We start from the raw sequence: 20,486 nt of genomic DNA on the forward strand, positions 1-20,486 counted from the left end.
GTAAAAGGCTTAGAATTCTCCTAAATGCCAGTGGCCCACTGGCTGGCTGATGTCAGCTGTTAGACTCTTGGCCAGCACTAGGATTTCACACCATAGTTCCAAATTTACAGACACAAAATAGTGTTGCTGAGAGAGTAATTTTGCCCCAAAGGCCTGTGCTGTGTTCATGGTTCTGCCCCCAGTAATGTGTCTTCAGCAGGTGTCTTCTGGGCCACACAGGAGCTGTACAGGATGGAGCTAATGATCCCATATACTATTGTGAATCTCCCAAAACATGCTGTAGATTTTCAGGAATAAGTCTGAAAGTACCTTTGATAGTGTGAAATTGCACAATGTAATGAGAAGGCCTTTTGATTAACCATGGCAGTCACTGTAGTGAAGGAATTTAAGATGTCTTCAATTTTAATATAATAGACTTTAAAATATATATTTGCCAATAAGCCAACTAAATGCTGATTGTGATGTAGGACAGGTGACAAAAAAGTCATGCCCTTTGCTCCTCAACATGTCCCACTGCCCACACCTGCTCCAAAGTTCTGCTGCCACCCTGACAAAAAAATGAGAAGATTGTCACAAAAAAAACTATCCAAGTTTTCTCTTGAAAAGCCCCTGTCCCACAGAGGCCCACGGCTGCTCAGATTTCCCTGGTTGAAGGGTTCTCAGGAAAATCTTTCCTGATGATATTCTGCGGAGCCATGGGCGGTGTCTGTGCTTTTCCTGAATCCTGCAGGTGCCGCTGTTGCCGCAGGGAGATGTATTGGAACATTAATAAAACCGGGACTGCAGGGTGACGTATTGGAACAGTAACAAAATGGGGAGGCTGAAAGGTGTTGCCTGTGCGGATGCTGAATCTCTCCTCTCTTACAGTATGATTTAAGTTTGTCGTTGTTGTGGGTTTTTTTGTTTGTTTGTTTTGTTTTTTGTTTTGTTTTTTTTTGGTTTGGGTTTGGTTTGGTTTGTTTTGTTTTTTTTTTCCCTTGAATTTGATAAAGATGGAGACCTCTTAGTATTAAAAAACCAAAAAATCCAAACACCCGCCCCAAAACCTAAAAAGAGTAATAATTGATTTGAATGTGCAGTTTTGCCTGACTGCTTCTTCTCAGAACCTGTCCATTACTCCTGCAGTTTTGGGGACCATTTTGACTTAAAACCCCTTGCCATACTTGGCTGTTAAATTCCCTATTGCAGAGGAGACATGAAACTCAGAGCTTGACCATTCATAAATACATCAAATCCCATGGGATATTTTGTGATAAGGAGCCACTTTCCATTGCAACCAGAATGTGGCATAATTCCTCCCCCAGTTTAGCGGATATGAAATCTTCACTTCCTGTCACAAACTGCATCTCTGCACTTTGCCCTCTGTGCTAAGGCATCTGATGTAACCTTTCAATGGTACAAGCAGTTGCCATTTTTGTTACTAATTACCCACTATAGTTGCTACTTGTAATGTAATGCACTGGATCTATCAGAGGAAAGGTGTTCTACAGCCTCACCAAAATGGAAAGGAGCTTTGTATTTTGATGTGCAGGTAATAGGATACAACCATTTTTGCTCCACTTCCCTAAATTCCACAAGGATTTGAACTCAAACTTCTCCCAGGAAAGCCAAAATTGCAAAAGTGCAGAGCTACCAAGAGCTCCTGAGGAGTACAAGCATCTAAGCTACATCTCTTACACTTCCAAGACCTTGCCTCTGTTAAGGTTTAGGTTTTTCCCACATGTCCCATTTACTCTGGATGCCATTGCATGTCCAAAGCAACGATGCAGATCAGCAGTCTGTGGATGCACAGTTGGTGGATGCTCTTGTGCGTCCCTTGAAGGGGTAAGACAAGGCCGGCTGCTGGACTTCACACTCTTCAGCCTGGAGGAGAGGAGGCTCCCTGGCTACTTGTTAGGTATTTTTCAAAGACAGCACTAGTCTACCCCATTATCACCCCAATGGTGATCATCACAACTGCTTGTTGTGTTTGTCTACTCAGCCAAAAGCCTCTAATGAGCTACAGACACTGTATTCTAATTAGATACCTGCATAAACCTGTTGTCAGCTTATGCTTTCACGTGATACATAAGCTTTTCAGTGGATAAAGAAGCTTCCCTTCAGGGTCTGAATGTTTCCTACCTCAGTGGGTTGTGCTTCACAGGGAGACAACACATTTTCCAGACTCAAGCCAGGCATGAGAACACACTTTCTCAACAGGGTTGAGCCAGGCCCAAGAGCTATAACCATCATTCCTGTGAGGGCTAATGAATCTTGATGAATATGTGTGTATGTGTGTGTAGGGTAGAGGCCTGAACTGAAATTGACCCAAACACAGAGAGCAAGAGGGGTCCCCAAAGACAGTCTTTCTGCACAGGCAGTCCCACAATACAGAGCTTGTGTGAAAACATTTAAGTTTTCACACTATCGGCAAGGTGATGATGGCTCCGTCCATTTTTCAGCTGAACTGTTAATGGCTTGAGAAACTGTACAGCTCGCCTCGCCTCTCCCTGCCCTTCCCCACTGCTCTCCTCTCCTCCCCTCTCCCATCTTTAGAAGCCTTTGTGAACTTTTTTCTGTTTGGAAATTCGTAACTAAGTATTTACTATTTTCACTGTAATGTGGCTTGAGATAAACGCGGCATTAAGGTAACAGCCTGGTGTCAGATTTGTCAGTCCAGAGAGGTTTAGCACTCCTGAGGTCGGAATTGAGAAACTCTCCCAAGTATTCAGAACCCACGACAGGAGCTGCAGCACAGGCTGTGCTGGCATCCGGTTGAGGGAGGTGTTGCCCCCTTCAGTGACCAGCCATGCCCTGGGGAGCCAGGCAGCAAAATTGGGGAACACATCTGAGCCACAGGAGACTTCAGAGGGAATTTGACATTCCCAGTGAGTAATGCACAAATATTGGCTTGTGATTTCAGGAGCACTGGCAATATTTCACTACTATGTGCTCCAGGCTTCACCTTCACAATAGCATTGGGTGGAAAAGGGATTGGTGTACGATAAAAAAATAATAAAACAAGGAAAAAACCATTTTTCAGTTCTAAAGTATGCCCCAGCAATGAAAGGATTGTGTCACCTGACCTACTTGTGTGGAGAGGTTTGTGTTCTAGGTACACTTACCTAGCAGGAAGTTTGGAGGAATTCCAGTGAAATGGGGAATGTTGTGTAACATGCATGGCTACAGTTCCCCACCACTTAGAAGATTCTTGTGTTTAAGCCATAGATCTGGATCAATTCCAGGCAATTTGATTTAAAATAAACATCCTGGATGCAGCGTGTCAGATACTAGCACAATAATGTTTTAGTCTTCCTCATTTCTCCCGTGGGAATAATTATTCCATGAAGAAGGAAAGTGATCTAATGAGAGAATTAACTCAAGAGCTTGAACATTGAATTAGTCACAGCTGTCTGAGAGGGGAACCAAGGCGAGCTCCACAGAGACCTCACTGCCTTTCCAAGGAAGGAGGCCAAAAGAATACTGGAACTCGGATAGCAGTTGGTGGCAAAACAGAGGCAGGAGAGATATGCTTTTAGGAGAGAGACTTTCCTCCCTCATTTCTCTGTGAAGATAAATCTCAGTAGTAGGGAATCACTGCAACTTTATCTTGGAGATGTTGAAAGCTGCCAGATTGTTGAGGTCTGATCCTAACTGTGTCCTCACACTTATTTGAAGCAGATGATTGATTTCATCGCTTGGGTCTTTTTTCACTGTGGTCTGGAGCTGACCTGCAGCTTCACACTGAATTAGATCTGCTCTCTTAGGTGACTATATCAAAGGTGCAGGTTGTTTTTTTTTTTTTTTGCCAAAAGGAAAAATGAGTTCTGCTAGAGAATTATCAGTCTTCAGGCATGGGGGAATTCAGTCTTGCTGTTAGTAAAGTTTGGCAATGTTTCAAATTGTAATCCAAACCCTAATGCTTTTTGGACTCTTAACTTAATTCTTGTCTAAATCTCAGTGTTTCCTTGGATAATAAAGTAGAGCAAACATACAATAGACGTGAGCTGTCTGAAGCATGTGGCATTTTTTAAAATAACTCCAAGTTATTCAAACCTTTGGAACAGAAAAAAAGGAAAGAAAATAACCAGAAAATGTGCATGAATTCAGCTAATTTCATTCCTTTTAAATTATATAGTCATTAGATATATACCAAGAGCATGTTTGTTCTCCTAGAAGATACTGCACTGGTGTTGACAGAGCTCGTGAGCTGATTTCATTGGGAAGATGGATAGAGTTAAACTCTGCCTGATACCCACCACATTCCAGAGCCTGTGTGATGCAGTGGGGTCATTCCAGAAGCAGCCCTCAGTGGAATGTGAGATACGTCACCAGCTCTGAGTAACTGTTAGTAGGATGTCTGTAGGTCCTGCATCTGCTTGCTTGGTGAGTCAAGACTTCCAGGGCTCTGCACACACTGAAGCCTTAAAAGATTAAACCTCCTTCCACAGTGTACCATTTCAGCTGTAAATGGCATAGGTTGCTGCTATGCATCCCAGTTCCTTGGCTGCTCTGCTGTTGCTTTGCCATGTATTTTCCTGGATAATTTTTTCCAATGATTTACCTTTCCTCAGCATAAGCATTTTTCGTCTCCCTTTTTAGAATTTCAGCTTTGGAGGCTTGGTCTAGTTCTTTGGATGGAAAGATAATTTTTATTCTAATCTTGTCCTTCAAAGTGCTTGTAAAATCTCTGCTTCATGGTTTAGGAAAACATAAGGGTTGACTGGATCAGAACAGATCCTTAGGGATTTCTAACAGAAGATCTGAGTTTAACAACAACATACTCATAGTAAAATTTAAATGTATTTTTAAGCAAGTATTATGGTGATTTCATTTGCACTTTGATTTTCTCCAGTTGCTTATCAGAATATTATATCAAGTGTTATCAAAATCTTAAAAAGCCAAATCTCATCTATATCTTTCTTTTTCTCTTTGGGCTGGTTGTTTCTCAGCAAGGAAAATTAGCCTGTTTGACATTATTTGTCTTATATAGTGCAATGGTTATTTTTTGTATAATTTCATTATCCTTCAAGGTCCATGGAAATGTATGGTTTAATAATTTGTTTTGGTTTTTGGATGCTCAGGCTTTTTGCACTATTTTATTTCATAAAAACCTGGAGCATCAGGCTCAATGGTCTTAAAGGTCTTTTCAAACATGAACAATTCTGTGATTCTATAATTTTTGCATAATAACTTTTGCATGGTAATTTAACATAATAACATTTTCAGAGGTTTATCTTACAAAGTGCAGCTCCATTTGCAATGTAAAAAAAGACTCTGCAACAGAACTTGTCTGTGCTAGTCCTGGTTCTGCAATACTTGCAGCGATCAGATAAGTCTCTTTTTGAGTCTCTCCCACTGATACAGCTTGCTTCTCACTACTTATTTTCCTCTCAGATACATTTTGAAGATTAATGAATATTTATAAAATGTTTTGAGTGAAACCTGCACATGAAAAATGCAACAAAAGTTGAAAATGTCATGATTACTGATGTTTATTATTTTTTAAAAAGTAAGACTCTATGGCAATCAATATCTGTGGAGATTTATGAACCGTAAAAATAGAATGAGAACTCTAAAGGTACTACAGGAAGTTCTGGCCTGAGGAAGAAAGCCTTGCAATGGCACAAGGAACAGTGGGCAAGTTTTATCGATAATAACTGAGTATTGAAATATGTGCTGGATGAAGCATTTGTATTACAGAAGTATGATGGAATTCTTTTCAGTCTGCAAGTAATTAAGGATGAGGTTCATCATCATCATAAACCATATTCATAATTTTAAAACAGTAGGCTAAGATAACAAAGACTAAAGAACTCTAACAGATCTCTCATGAAGGGTCTCATTTGTAAGAAATCCTGGCCTGTCAGTGAAATTTCAGAAGATTCACTGTATTCTGCCAATGTTTAAGGAAAGAACATTAAATAAACAGAGCAATCAGGATGACCCAGCTTAGCTGGTTAACATGACACCAGGCCCAAGTAGCACAGTACAAAAGTTGATTCTTAGCCAGGTTGTAAATAAGTCAATAATTGGCCACAATTTTAATTTTTATCAACACTGTCTTGTTGATAAGTCCAGTTTAATTTATTGGTAAGAGTTTTAAATCTGTTTCCTCAGATTGGTGTAGGAATTATTTCCCAATCTATTTCCCAAAGCATTTGACTACCATTGTGACATTTTAATAAAGATCTTAGTGAAGTCTAGTGTCACTAAATATGGAGGCATTTCAGTGGTCTGGGCCAGTGTGTCTCCAGAGGCAGGACATGTGCTTTTGGGCTGTGATGCATAGAAACACCTACCTAATCAGGCAGCACTATCTGGGGATGTCTGCAGCCACCAGTAACTTGGATATTTCTTTTCCCTGTTACCTCCACAGTGTATTGCTGTGATCTGTTTTTTAGCCATTTGTGTTATTTTTCATTTTGCTTTACCTGAGTTATCCTAGTCTTTCTGTAAATGTAAAATATCCACTGATAGCATTTCTGAGTGTCACAAAGGCTGTTAGGGTGTAAATTTCTGTGTACATAAAGCAACTAGATAGTGGCTTAAGAAGATTGGCATATTCATGCCAAGTTTTTGAGACACAAGCGAGTGCAAAGCAAGGAGCCTGAGAGCTAAGATCACTGTTCACACCTCTAGGACCAGGGAGCTGTAGAGTGGAAAACTGTCCCATAGGGACAACTGAGAAGTTATTGAATTCTTATCCTAGAAGAGAGATGACCTAGAGGAAATATGGTAGCTCTGCAAAATTATTTGGGTCACAAAAGAGTTAAATTTGGTTAGGGTGCATCATGAGTCAGTGGGAAAGTTATGAATAAGAGCAAAACGATCTTTCTTGGTCCTTTATCTTGCTGTAGGACCCAATGTTCCTCAAAAGCATGCAGTAATCACTCTTATGGGTCATCCTGAAACTAAGCATGGAGGAGTTGTTTGTTGAGAGTGGTTTCAAGAGCAATTTAGTCAGAGCAAAGAGAAAAAAGTGGAATGGGAAGAAAAAGAGCAGAGACACAGGCAGAAACAATTGTGCTATGCTTAACAAAAAACATGAAGAAAAGGTTTGTTCATGGTGATATGGAAAAAAATTGGTGTAACAGCAGTGAGAGGGGATAATTAATTCTTGAATTTTGAGCATAGCAAAATAAAATGCAGGAAAATTTCTGCTCTGATTGAGGTGCAATAGAGGACAGGAAAGAACAGAGTTAGTGAAATAGGGGGAGAAAAGGACTATCAGAGCTTTACAGAAGACTAAATTCTTGTTCTTCCTTTTCTAACAGTAGAACTGACAAATTGAGTTAGCACAAAATACAGATGTGGCAAAGTATCATTCTGAAAACAATTCAATTGTTCAAAAAAATGCTGTTAGGAATTAGTCCATTGTTAAGTGTACTGAGAAGCTGGTTGGAAGCAGAGCATGACCTAATGGGTTTAGCATTACTTTTGCAGCTGTGTGAAACCATTCCAATAAATAAACAGCTCAGTGAAGAAAGTGTGTTAGATTTTTAAAATTCTCCCAGTTAAAGAGGATGTGCCAAGTCATTGTTTGAACAGCGGAACAGATCCTTAAATGCTGTAAGGCAACCAGATCCTTTAGAAGCACCAAGATGATGCTGAATTTGATAATGTGACCCCCAAATTCAACCCTTCTCATATTTTCTGGGGTGATGGCATTGCAAAAGGCTGTACAGAATGGCACAGACCTGTCTACTCTGCAGTGATGTCAGAGGAAGTATGGATGCATAACTGAAAGCAGGATTTCCTTAATTTTTACCTTAAAAATCCCTCTGGGACTGGTGCAGATTATTAATTTGACTGTAACAGTGATGCTGGGAAACAGAATTACTGATGGGAGAGACCTGACTGGAGGTGTCCTTGACACTTTGGTTTCTCAGAGATCATTATGTTTGGAATAATTCAGTGGGAATAATTTCACTATTGTAGGAGACTTTTCCATTGCTTTTGCTTAAGGTAAAAGTCCTGTGCAACAGACTGTGTATGCTGTGTACTGACAATATTTGGATCCAGGGATTTAGGTAGTACACTATAAAGCCCTGTTTTTAAGATTCAAAATAAATACATTTTCAATGTTCAGTAGAGAGGCTCCCTGACCTATTTCTGCCTGAAGATTTCTTCTTTATCTGAGCAGACCCAGGCACAGAGTAACTCGTGACAGGAGTGCTGTGTGCCTGTGCTAATGAAGTGTTTGGGTTGAAGATTTGGTGCATTACTGGCAGGCATGACCTTCCAGAGGTCTCTGGTTCTCACTGTTCCACCTTAAGTCAGAGGGGGGCTGCCTGTGCCTCTTCTCTTTGAAAGTCAACCCCTGGATGTTTCCTTCAGGCTTGTAGCTGTTCAGTTCAAGTGCCAAGATTACACCTGTGCTAGCCTGTCTGGAGCTTTGTGATGCAGATGCAAAAACATCAGAGAAAGATTAATAGAACCAGCCATTGATTTATTATGTTCTAGAAAGGAAGGGTTAAAGCAGGCTGGCATGATGCCCCAAGCCCAGCCTCCACCACGATTTCCCTTGTGCTGACATCCATCCAGTAGCATTTATCTGGTCCGTTCACCTTCCTTTTGCTTTACTTTCTCGAACTTCAGGAGTTTATTTTGGCAGGCATGCTCCTCACTGCTGCTGCTGCTGCTGCTGCTGGAGCTTTCCTCTGAGCTTTTGGAGAGGAGATACTTGATTGCAATGGAGTCCTTCTTGTTCATTTGCAAGCAGAGGCAGGAGGATTCGCTCACCTTAAATGACTCCCCCCACATACTCTGGCACATGTCAGTGCCATTTGCATACATCTGTGCGTCAAATAAGAAATGCCTCATTACATTTAAATAAATTGAATTAGCATCAGTTTGTATCAAATTGATCAACATTTATCACTTTTTAAAAATTTGTGCCAGGATATAAAAACACTGTCTGGAGTAGTTTATTGTCTTGCTGTGTGCTATGCTTCATCTCTTCTGAGATGTCTGAAAATGTTACCCAGTCCCACAACGGGCAAAAGTAATTTGCCTGTTTTGAGAGCAAGTGGTTACACAAAATGCAGGGATCAACAGCTGCCCTTTGTTTCCACCCTGGGGCTGACAGCCCAGCAGCTCTCTGGGGCTGACAGTTAAAGCTGTGTGTGAGAGCTTTTGCAACTTGTAGCATGTCAGGACACTCTGACATGCCTTGAAATCTGAGTAGTGCTGAAAGTGCCAGATAGTGCTTTGAATACAGGAATCTTTTTATTTACAGGCCAGACACAGCCCAGTGGAGTCACAGCTCCGAGGGATCTCATTGTGCCTGCTGCAATGTACTTCATGGCCGGGCAGGACCTTGCAGGCAAAGAAAAGAGACATAATTTAACAACTGCTTGAAGAAAGTAAGTTTTTGTCAAGCTTCCAAGGTGCTTTTTCCAGTGGGGCAATGGCCTTTCTGGCTCAAGAAACTGTGAATTGCAGCTTCTTGTACCTTCTTGTACCTTTATCAAGTGAAACCGTTCTGTTCTTGCCACTATTGCATTTTGTAAGTCCTGTGTCATAGGACCTGTCAACCACACAACAAAGATACTGCTTGTTTGCTGAGCTCACATTGTGACAACGTTCTGCCTGCTCAGCTTGAGTTTATCTGAAGAAATTAGCAAGTTCTTCCCTATGTCCCTATGTGCAAAAATTACGTTGTCTTTTGCCTTAAAAAACTATCCTTTATGAATAATAGAAAGTCCATTTCAAAAAGCCCCAATGACTTTGTAGTCTGTAAACCAGCTTTTCAGCCAATACCATCTCTAGCCAGGGCTTGCACCATGGATGCTGCAGGTGCTGGAGAAGGCATGGAGCACATAGCCTCTATCCCCAACATAATCTTAAATTTCTGCAAAGGATTCTGACTCTTTAGCTTCTTGGAAAATGTCCTAGCCTGTGCATTAACACTGCTTGGGGAGCACCCAGCTGGGAGAATAATGACAATGCTAAAACTGGCCATGGTCAGTTGTACATCCTTAATATTCAGCATTTATTCTTTATTCAGCAGTTGTCCCAAATGGGCCTTAGAACCACTTGCATACATCACATGTAGGGCTGCTGATTGGTCCTCTGTGTGAAAAAAGGAACTGTCTACAGTGCTCTGACATCTGAGAACCCCTCCATGAGCTGAGTCCAAACCAAGGCAGTCTAGTGTTTGTATATCATGTAATCTTCATATGGGAAATGCATGTTTTTTAATTTCTCTGCAGAAATTTCATCCTTATGATTACTTACCATGCAAGTCTATTTGTGGTGAAAAACATGGGTAGTTTAGGGTGTGGTTCCATTTAGTTAAGGAATAGCTGTGCCTGGCTTCAAGTGATAAGACCTTGGAATTTGCTGCATGTTTTTCCCTGCAGATGGTATATTTTCTTTAAGAAATAAGTGCAAGGGAACTCAAGGTTAAAAACTCCTATCTCTGAAACAGGGACAACTTGAACAGAGACTGCAGATTATTTATGGAGATTATAATTTTGTTTTTCGCTTCATCTGGAACTACTGATGATTTAGCACATCTGGGAAACTAAGCTGTAAGTTTCCACAGCCCATTTGTTTTTGGCCACCTTCCTGAGTCTGCTGATTAGTGTCACTTTTGCAAGGCAGACAACAATCCAGCACGAACTGGACTATGTTTTCCACTTATATCAGTTGCTGAACTGACTTCTGGAAGTACATGCACTTGAATTGAATTCAAAATAATGAATCTGCAAGCCTTACTACCAGTCCCTAAGCACTTCACCTAAATTTTGTTTACTTCTTCAATTTGGGCAGTTTTTCATGGACTCAGTGAAGTTCAAGTGTTAAAAATATTCAAATACACTTTTGAACTGTATTATATCACTCTGATGCTAAACTTACTTGAGTCACTAGAAAAATCCTACCTAACTCTGGAAAAGTCTGTAAACCAGGTTCCAGGCAACTGTTTGCCTGTAAGTCTTGTCAGTTCTCATTTTATACACTTTTGCTCATAAAATTAGTTATCCCAACCATTAAACATTCTCAGAAAGATGGGATGGAGAAGGACAAGGTAAAATAGAGAATAGGGCAAGGATACCCAATAGGCAAGACAACTTCAAAAATTCCTCATTGGTTGGGGAATTCACATTCCAGTTTGAAAAGACAGAGAAGTGTAGAGCTCCATATTGTGTAAGGAGCCCTATGAATTGCATCTTAGTGTTTCTGTATGAAAAAAGTTCATTTATCTTTTACTTTTTAAATCCCACTGGGTTAAAATATCTGTGTTTCTTGGACTTTTGTTTCCCAATTGGAATGACTAGTGATTAATTAAATGTATATCTACCTACAGTGAGTACTGTTACATAAAAATGAATGTTTGAAAATTTGTGTACTTAAAAAGTCTGATGCGAGAATAGCTTGAAACTGCTGAAGTAAAAATAATTCACCGATGGCATTTTACTCCCATATATTCAGTGAAAAAACCCCAGAACTCCTAATGCCAAAGTTTCTGCTTCAGTTGATCAGGTTTTCTTACCTCACGGTATGGAATACATTTATCCTTACAGTGGTTTTCTCCATTTTTATCCCACTCCCAGTCTGTCAGCCAGTTACGAACACATATGGAATCATCTTTGCAGGCTTCATACCTTCATGGAGATTAGTGTGGAAGATAAAGTTACTTCTCTCACATTTTTCATTGGACTCAGATTCAAGTCAAAGAGATGTCCAGGGGCTTTGTTAGTAACGTGGTGTGATTACACTGCAGCTTAGCAACAGATCTTCAAGCAATGTGCACATTATCTTAGCTTGACATGTTCATAAACTCTGAGCTGCCCAGGAAAACCTAAATTCCCATGAAAACTAAACAGTTCACTCACTACCTTTTATACTGACAGACTTAGCAAATGTTGTGGGTGTTTTCTGCTTGTTTATCTGATGTTTCTGAGTGGAGGAAATCCTGGGAGGGAGAGAGGGAGTTTCATGAATGCTGCTGTTCAGTATCATAACAGAGCATAGGTGTGCTAAGGGTGAACTGTCACTTGAAGGAGATGTGGGGAAAGTTTGTATTTATGAATTAATACGGGACAAGAAGAATGACGTTTGCCAGGCAGGGGAGTTGCTGTGAGGAATGTGCACTGAAATAAGGAAATTCCACAAAAACCAAAATAATATAAACTTATAGGCTGTCAGCCTCAGAATGACATTTTCAAAGAAGTTAAAAAGAGAAGGAAAGATAAGAGCCCTCTAGAGCATAGGTCTAAAATCTTAACTTTTAAGTTATTTTTAATTTTTAAGTGGTAATGTAGGAAAAAACCTATAAATGGCCTGGAATGAATAGAGTTCTGGCTGGTCGATGTGATGAGAGATCTCATGACTTACCATCTTCCTACATCATTTCCTCCCTTCCACTTCTCTTTTATGCTGCACTTTTTGGCTCTTACCTTTTTTAAGGACTTTAGTTAAGGACTTTACTTTCTGGTAATCAGTTAACATCTTCTTAAATTTAGTCTCATTGGCTTGTAGGACTATTCATACCAGTAACTGAGAGTGCCAAAATAATGAGGCACAGCTTCCAGAAAGTTCATGTTTAGCATGGTATTCGTAATTAGTGCATTTGGATGGATTTTCTGTTTGTCATTTTTAATCTTCAGGGTCATGTTTCAAAACTGTTTTGATATCACGAGGGCTGCAGCCTTACATTTTAAAATGAAATATGTGGGTTGTCATGTGGTCACGAGAACTGGACATTGCAGCAGATTTGCAAATTCAGAAAGGTCAGAAGATGCATATCTGCAGTATCTTCACACTGGTTTTCTGGGCTTTTTGGTGGGAGAAAAAGCAATAACAGATGGAAGGTAACCAGGGCCTGAAGTAAACAGCTCAGGGTCAGAAGACATGTACTCTCAATGGGTTCATCCCTGAATCTGCTGTCAGAGGTAGGGGCTTTGCTGGAAATAGAGGCTAAAATTTGAGAAATTAATATTCATGGTATGCATTTGGTTTCCTAAGGAATATGAATAAAATATATTAAAGTGTTTACATTTTTATTCACCATTATTTATTGATTTGTCAAGATGAAATGTTTCCTAACCACAATTATTACCTGACTGTGGGTTGTGCTATAAGCAGGTGACAAGGCATAATTCCATTGTTAGGTGTTTTTCTTTATCCCAATGGAAGTAATTATGAAGTCAAGTTTATGAAAAGTCATGGTTAGTGAAAAGTCCAATTTCTCCAGTCCAGAAACTCATATGTTGTTTATTAGAACATTAACTAAATGTGAGAAACATAAATACTTAAAAGACCCTCCCTGACCATATTAGTTCCCTCTGTATAATGAGTAGGATATTTTTATTTTAAAGCCTTTTCCACTGTATTTTTTCTAATTAGCTCTTTCTCTTTTCTAGGACACAGGGCCCTTTCACAGGTGAATGAGAAAGTGACTTGTACATTGAGCTCTTTCAAAAGCAATATTTTAAGGACTAGTGAGAGCAAGGAATCCTAAAACAATAGAAAGAAAAGGAAGGCCCCAAGCTACTCAGATGGATTTCTTTTAAATTAAGTCACTGCTCATTCAGAATACTCTGCACATTTCTGGCCACAAAGACATACAGTATGCAGCAGGCACACTCACAGTATGTAGAGGAAGTAGGTCACATCACCAGCAGTGCTACAGCATGCTAAAGGGCCTCCAGTGAAAAGAACATGAAAAAATGTTACTTTAAATCACCAGAAAGAGTGGGAATTCTGTCCAGGCTCTTTTCTAGCCTGAGGCCTTAAGCAGGGTGAAGGAATGGGTTTGACATTGGCATTAGGCAGGCACACAGACCAGCACGCAGGGTAATGGGCCATCAGTACATTTTTGATTCAGGCCAGGCATCTGTGACGCCAACAGGAGCCATAGATCATTGCTCAGGACTTGTTTAGAGCAGATCCTCTCTCTACCAGGAGATTCTACTGGAAGAGGGTCAGTTTTCCTGGGCAGCAGCTCTCAATCACCCCACTGTTAAAAGTACTGTTTACACCCCAAAAGTTAAAAGTACTCTTTACCTGCAGGCTCTGAAGTGCCCAGGGAACACTGAGGATTTTGCAATGTAATATTGACCTGCATGATCTACAATTGACCTACAGTGATCTACACTTTGGTATAAACCTCATATATAATAAAGCTGGCTTAAACTAGTTAATAGATGCAAACTAAACTTACAGCACACATTTTCTTTTATCTTTTACTCTCACACTTTTACTTGATATAACAGTTTAGTAAAGACTTTTCATGCTGCTTGTTTTGGGACACGTTTGTTTTAGATCATGGTATTCTATCATTTTGCCCATTAGAGCTCTTCTAGAGCTCACTGGCAATGCCAGTGCTTTAACACCCAAATGCAAAATTTGGTAATTGGTTCTGAGCTTTAAGATTCAGAGCACTGAGGTAAATTCAAGGTCTCAGTCTTTATCTTCAAGGAGGTAAATGATCTGGATTCAGTTTAGGAGATTACAAAAACGTATCAAGGAAGACTGCATGTGACAAATCTGTTCCTGAGGCACGTGTAGTTTCCTGACACAGAAATAAAATTCATTCCTAGAGAAACCTCTAGGAAAGCTAAGAAATACATCAGCCTTTCACACTCACTTCCATTACAAATCCAAGCTATGCTTCTTGTTTCCTTAACTGGCACAAAGCAATGGAGACATATTTGAAGACAAATCCTACCAAAATTCTGCACTGCATACATGATTTTGCCCTTGGAGGGAATGGAAAAGGATCCACATGTCAATAATATTCAAGCTGTGTAAGCCCTAGGGAAGTGGGGCAGAGAGCAGCCCAAGAGAACCCTACTGTGTTCTGTATCTTTTGTACTTTTAAGAAAAGCTCTTTTATAAAATTTTTAGAAGTATTGAAATGGTTTTCCATGATTTTCAGAGTGGCCTAAGGGATCCAGACATTCACAGTCCATTACTTTCATGGAAAGTTAGCACTTATAATCTTATCCTGTAAACAGAGCCTGGGGTGTTTGTGCTTCACACACACATCCAGACAAGTTCCTCCAGTGACTGGGCACAACATTCATAAGGTGCTGACTGAGTTTATGTGTCCCATGGTGATGTTTTTAAGATCCAACATCTCAAAACAGGGAGGGAAAGGAAAGAAAGAGGGAGGGAGAGATATATGCTGGATAAGTACCAGTGGAAAAACCTCAGTACCCTACATGGATATAATTCTCCTGCCCCAACACTAAGGACAGATGGGTGCTGGGTTGCCCTACCATGTGCCTTGCACTCAAAACATAATGTGATTCTCTGATGCTGTGTTTTGGGAAACAAAATTCAATGCTATTATGCTGCTCGTTGCTATTATTAATTTTAGCATTAGTTGGCTGCAATTGTCTCTGATATTCAGGCTTTTAGAAGAGATTTCAGAGAGTATGATGATAGAAGGGATAAGGTCAAGGGAAAAATTAAGGAATGAAGCTAATTTGTAAAAATATTTTGTTGAAATCCCACAGGAGTTGATACCTTTCCTGATTTTGTAGTGCATTTTATACATGCAAAACAAATGAATCATGTAATGATCAAGTGTTCAGATTGAAAATGCTAATTGCATAAATGATATTTCACAGACATGGACTTTTCAAAGGGTGGGCAGGCTCTTGCTGCTGCCAGTGCCTCTCAGTGTGGCAGGAGCTCCTCTGGCATGATGCCACTGCACTTCATCCTCCCCCAGAGCAGGGCAGTGCTGTCCCCAAGTCACTAAACTCATCTTAGTGTCCCCATCCTGCATTCACAGCTAGTGTCATTATTATTTTGGGGGCAGTAGCTTAGCAGAAGGAAAAGCAGAGACAACAAACTAGAAATTCAGAAGCAGAACAAGAGAAAAGGTGATGTTACACCACTGAATCACGGGCATATTAAAACTAAATAAAAATACTTTGATAAAAAAGCTGAACCTACCAGTCATCACAAAAGCTTTGACACAATGGAACAGCCTGGATAGCTGCAGTGTCATTGGGATGGATCCAGTAAGCAGCATCTGGAGAACACCGGTAAAAGCACTCGATTTTCTTTGTGAAATCTTCACAGCTGTGGTGGATGAGAAAAGCCACAAATAAGCCTGTTTCTGAGCATCAAGGCTACAGCCTCAGTTTTCTAGGCCTGCTTTGATGTGGATGCAATACTACGGATTAGGAGAAAAACACAGAAAAGCATCCTTTGGCCCTGTTAATGCCTAAGTTTGAAACTCATTCCTCTGGCTTTGTGTACAGGCTCTGACCATGCAATTACCACAGCCAGCTACAGCACAAATGTTTCCATGCATATTTCAGCCCTATTTGTGTAAGCTTTCTGTAAACTTTTGAGGCCTTGAGTTTTCCTGGCAACAACAATTCCAGGCAATAATAAAATGTAGCTTAGAACTATAGTATGAAGCTTTGTCTGTGCTGTAGCCTCATGGTTTCATTAATCTTTAGATTTTTCCCACAGCCCAGCTGAATTTACTTAAAATCACATACTGTGATGCTCTCCTGGGAGGGGCAGGCAAGAGCTGTTACTTTTTCACATCTGTTTTTGCTTAATTGTTTTGTACTTTCATCCCTTTATTTCTGTAACTTGCCATGTTTCACAGCTTTAACATCTAACGAGGTACTGTACTAAAAATCTTAATTAAGGAGACATTTTTCATGGTTACAAAACCCACAGGACTACAAGAATTTTTATTCTAAATTTTCAGCTGTTTCATTTCTGGGCTCCTGTGCTTTTTTTTTGGTGAGATTTAGTAATCTAGTTGATGTGCTTTCCAAACAAAGGAAGAAGCCTGGTCTCTATTCATTACAGATCACTTTCACTGGCGGGTGATGGTTGGAGAGCTCCAGAGGTGCAGGGTGGTTGTCACCTACTGGGTTTATGACTGGTTTGCATTGCAAGATCTGGTTCTATACTGAAATCAAATTTGAAAAAAAAATAACCCTGTCTTGAAAAAATGGCAGAAGTTGTGCAGACTTAGGGATTTGTGAGTTTATGTGAGAGGAGAAGAAGAGTCAGAGGTTGGTCAGGTATAGAGAAAAGGTGATGGGGAACTAGGCTGGGTGACATAATCTTTACGGTAACCTAATGTCCATCAGCAGCTGGTGGCTGCTCCAGCCCAGATCAGGGGAAGCAGGACACAGCAAACATCAAAGCTGACTTACGATTTACTGAGCTGCCCACATCTGTTCCAGTAGCTGTTGCTTACTCTAATTACTGGGGAATGAGCCAATTGCTCTGTGAAGTCTGCATAGCAACAGGAAACTGTTGGGAGTAAAACAAAGATCTTGCATTAAGTGTTGCTTTTTAACACTGTATTTGGAAGACACAAAATATAAGATGAATCTGGTTTGAACCATAACGTGGTAAAGTCTCTTAGTAGTAACTAGAAGATGTACTCAAGCTCTAACAATTTTGGATGTGAAAGTGGCAGTGTAAATGCCAGGTGAAGCAGACTGACATAAACAGTGCTTTTGTCAAGTTGTGCCCAGAGAGTCCCAAGAATTTTACCAGTGTTCTGCCAGATGGCACATCCCGAGGGATACTAACTTTGAAAACTATCAAACATTTAAAAAAGGACTTGAAGAATTTTAATAAGTACTGTACTTTGCTTACAATAGAATTTCAATTTTAAATTTTCCCGTTTGGTGTCTGCTGCAATTGATTCTTATACTTAATTACAATAAACCAAAATAATCTTTGCTGTAAACATTTTTAAGCAGATGGAACTACAAGAAAGGCAGACAGCATCAGAATTTTGAAAAGAAAATAAATGAAGTCAATGAGAATTTTACAGCTGACTTTGTTAAGACCCAGAATCTTACTCTGGTTTGCATGCAGCAAAATGCCAATGAAGGAGGCTTTTCAAGTACAATGTATACTGCATCTTATATATTTTTTGAGAAATTAGGGGAAATGCCAAAACAATTAGTGTGTACAATGCTGTATTTCTTAACCATATTTGGAAAAAATTAAACCACTCTTACATTTAGAGTAGAGAGTGCACTCTTGCATATTTGGCTCAGGACCTGGCTTCAGTTTTTGGGTGTCCCCCTCCAGACATCCATATTTTTGGCAGGTGGATGATGTTATGACAGCAAGGAGGGTGATAGCAAACCTCAGCATTGTTCTTCAGCTCTTTTTGCTGTATGGAGAGAAGTCTTTGTTTACATCTTTTATTTCTAGGAGAGCCCATAACATTAAAAGGAAGGACTGCATTTAAAATACTACATATATGATCAAATAAAAATGCTCAGCAAAGATGCACACAGAAATACTAAGACACATTCTCCCTTCCTATTGGCTTATAACTGAACACTTAGCCTTCTGTTACATATTTCTGAGGTTTGGTGGCAAGTGATAAAAGTCATCAATTCAGACTATGTATGAAAACATGTTATAATTTTCAGTATTTAAGAAAATTATTTCAAATTTCTTCCACTGAGCTGAATTATTTTTTAAACCTTCCAAGAGATATTTGTATGTTTCACTAGATTTGAAGAAAATATTGATAAGTTCTAAAACCTGAAGGGTTTTTTTGCACACTTGGAAATTACCCATTAAATACAACTGCAAGTGAGATAGTAGTGTTCACCACCTGAGCTGGATAAATTACATTGAATATTCACCTTTGTTGAAGTTATGCGAATTTATATTTAAGAATAAGATCTGTTGTTTTCTGCTTCTTTTGTAGAGTTTGGTCAAAAATGCAAGACAAAAATGTTTTGTCTTTATGACTAAACTTTCTCTAAACACAGGCTATACATTAGTCACCTATAAAGATAAATCTAGAACTTGTTACATAAATCAATGCATTATTCTTTGTACATATTATTATTTTAATCCTTCATTCTTTAGTTAAATATTCCTGTTAACTTTTTGGAATAATTTTGTCTGAATAAGCACTGCAGTTCTTCTATGTACCTAGACTTTTCAGATATAAAGAACAATTTATACAGAAAAAAACAACTATCTCTTCAGTTTCTCAGTAATTTCTCACCTCTTTTTCTTTCCTTCTGAGTGATACTTCTCCCTGGAACAGGAACACAGTAAATTGCTTTTCCCATTTTCCACTTTATATACACACCATCTGGCATCAGTGCTCCAGAATTTGTTTGCCCTGGAAGAGTTCCTTGACCCTTTGGAATGCTAACACAAATTTATCTCAAAAGCAGATGCAATGACCAGCACATAATGCCCTTTTATTGCTTGCAAACGTCGACATGATAAAGAGGAAAGTACAAACACGGGTTAGAATTAGAAAAACAATAGCTCTCCTATATTTCAAATGCCATTAACCCCTCCTGCCCGATTTTTCCTTGTATTATTAATTATTAAATTAATTTCTACAGCGGTTTCATGGAGCTCTCACCACAAATTCAGGCTTCAGTAAATTCAAGATATTAAATGCTTCTTATTTCAGCCTGACTGACTTAATTCTGACTAATGGCTTGCCTTGTTACTCAGTAATTTTACTACATTCCCTGGAAGATAGTCCATGTCTCCTGATTCCCAGTTCTTTGCTCTCTCTTCATAAGATCCCTTCCAAACCTGCTGCTGTTCACCCTGCTTGCTCTATACCTGTCTCACAGGTACCTTACAACCAGGCTCACAAGCACTACAAGAAATGGTTGATTGTACCACAGATAGTGGCTCCTGATGGGATTTCATTGGGAAACCTGCTTTCTGCAAAGAGCATTTGCATCTAAACATAAACCATTGGTGGTGATGATAAATGGTTGCACTCATTTTCACAGGTTGTCTTGCTGTACTATAAAGAGCAGCACCCCTCAGTACCATGCAATTATTTATATGCATGAGGAAAGCAGCATCTGTTGGTTTTTTGTTTTAAATAGAACACTGATTTGTCAGATAATACACTGAGGCCATTATCTACTAAGCTTTTCTTTTTTTGAAAATACAAACCTTGGCACAGTAGAAGTGTGGTATGATTCTCAGTGTGCAAAGGCATGATAATAAAACAATCTCTACAAGCTGTAAGCACTGATTCCTATTCTAGCTCTAGTAAATGCCTCAAGGTGAGTCTTGGTGGCCTAAAAAGAGCCTTTTCCAGATGAGTGGAAACTGAGCAATTTTCATGTTCCAGAATGAATTTAATTAAGGCAAATTTAGAGAATGAATTTAATTAAGGCAAGTTTAAAAAGGCATAAAGTAACTATAGTAGAAAATGAAGTCAATCTAATGGCTTATTACCCATGCTTTCACCTCACGTGCCTTGATCTAGTGTTGGCTGAAATTCATGGAGCTCCTTGCTGCTTTGCAAAGTAAAGGATTGGTGTGTGCTGCTCAACACTCAGATCTGTGCAGTCATACAAAATAAAGACCAAACTAAAATATGAACATTGACTTTCAACCCTGTGAGGAGTGGACAGGCTGGCCAGCCTGGTGAAAAACAGAAATAGTCCATGCTCTGCTCCTTCCTGCTTGGATTGTGAGAAGTTCATGGACACTGGTGAGGTGTCAGCATGCCAGGAGGTTCTTGTAATGCCTCTGCTCACTGA

At 39.6% G+C, this 20,486-nt stretch overlaps 1 protein-coding gene across 1 annotated transcript; it reads right to left on the minus strand.

The window, feature by feature from the left end:
• Positions 1-8,521: 8,521 nt before the first annotated feature.
• Positions 8,522-18,090, minus strand: LOC118689673 (riboflavin-binding protein-like). Its single transcript, XM_036388078.2, has 5 exons — positions 17,952-18,090; positions 17,130-17,229; positions 15,898-16,026; positions 11,480-11,591; positions 8,522-8,778 (listed from the first exon to the last, which is right to left on the minus strand). Exons 1-5 carry the CDS (start codon positions 18,088-18,090, stop codon positions 8,533-8,535), a joined length of 726 nt encoding a protein of 241 aa, XP_036243971.1. The 3' UTR covers positions 8,522-8,532.
• Positions 18,091-20,486: the final 2,396 nt, after the last annotated feature.

Source organism: Molothrus ater, chromosome 9, assembly GCF_012460135.2.
Source record: "Molothrus ater isolate BHLD 08-10-18 breed brown headed cowbird chromosome 9, BPBGC_Mater_1.1, whole genome shotgun sequence".
Taxonomy (NCBI): Eukaryota; Metazoa; Chordata; class Aves; order Passeriformes; family Icteridae; genus Molothrus; species Molothrus ater.

Excerpts from the sequence above, each read along its gene's own strand:
- LOC118689673 (XM_036388078.2), bottom strand. The coding sequence starts at position 18,090 with ATGCTGAGGTTTGCTATCACCCTCCTTGCTGTCATAACATCATCCACC. Across the intron at positions 17,230-17,951 it reads GTGCACTCTCTACTCTAAAT|TTTCCTGTTGCTATGCAGAC; the intron begins GTAAGAGTGGTT and ends TACTCCCAACAG. Across the intron at positions 8,779-11,479 it reads AATGTATTCCATACCGTGAG|ATGTATGCAAATGGCACTGA; the intron begins GTAAGAAAACCT and ends TTTGACGCACAG.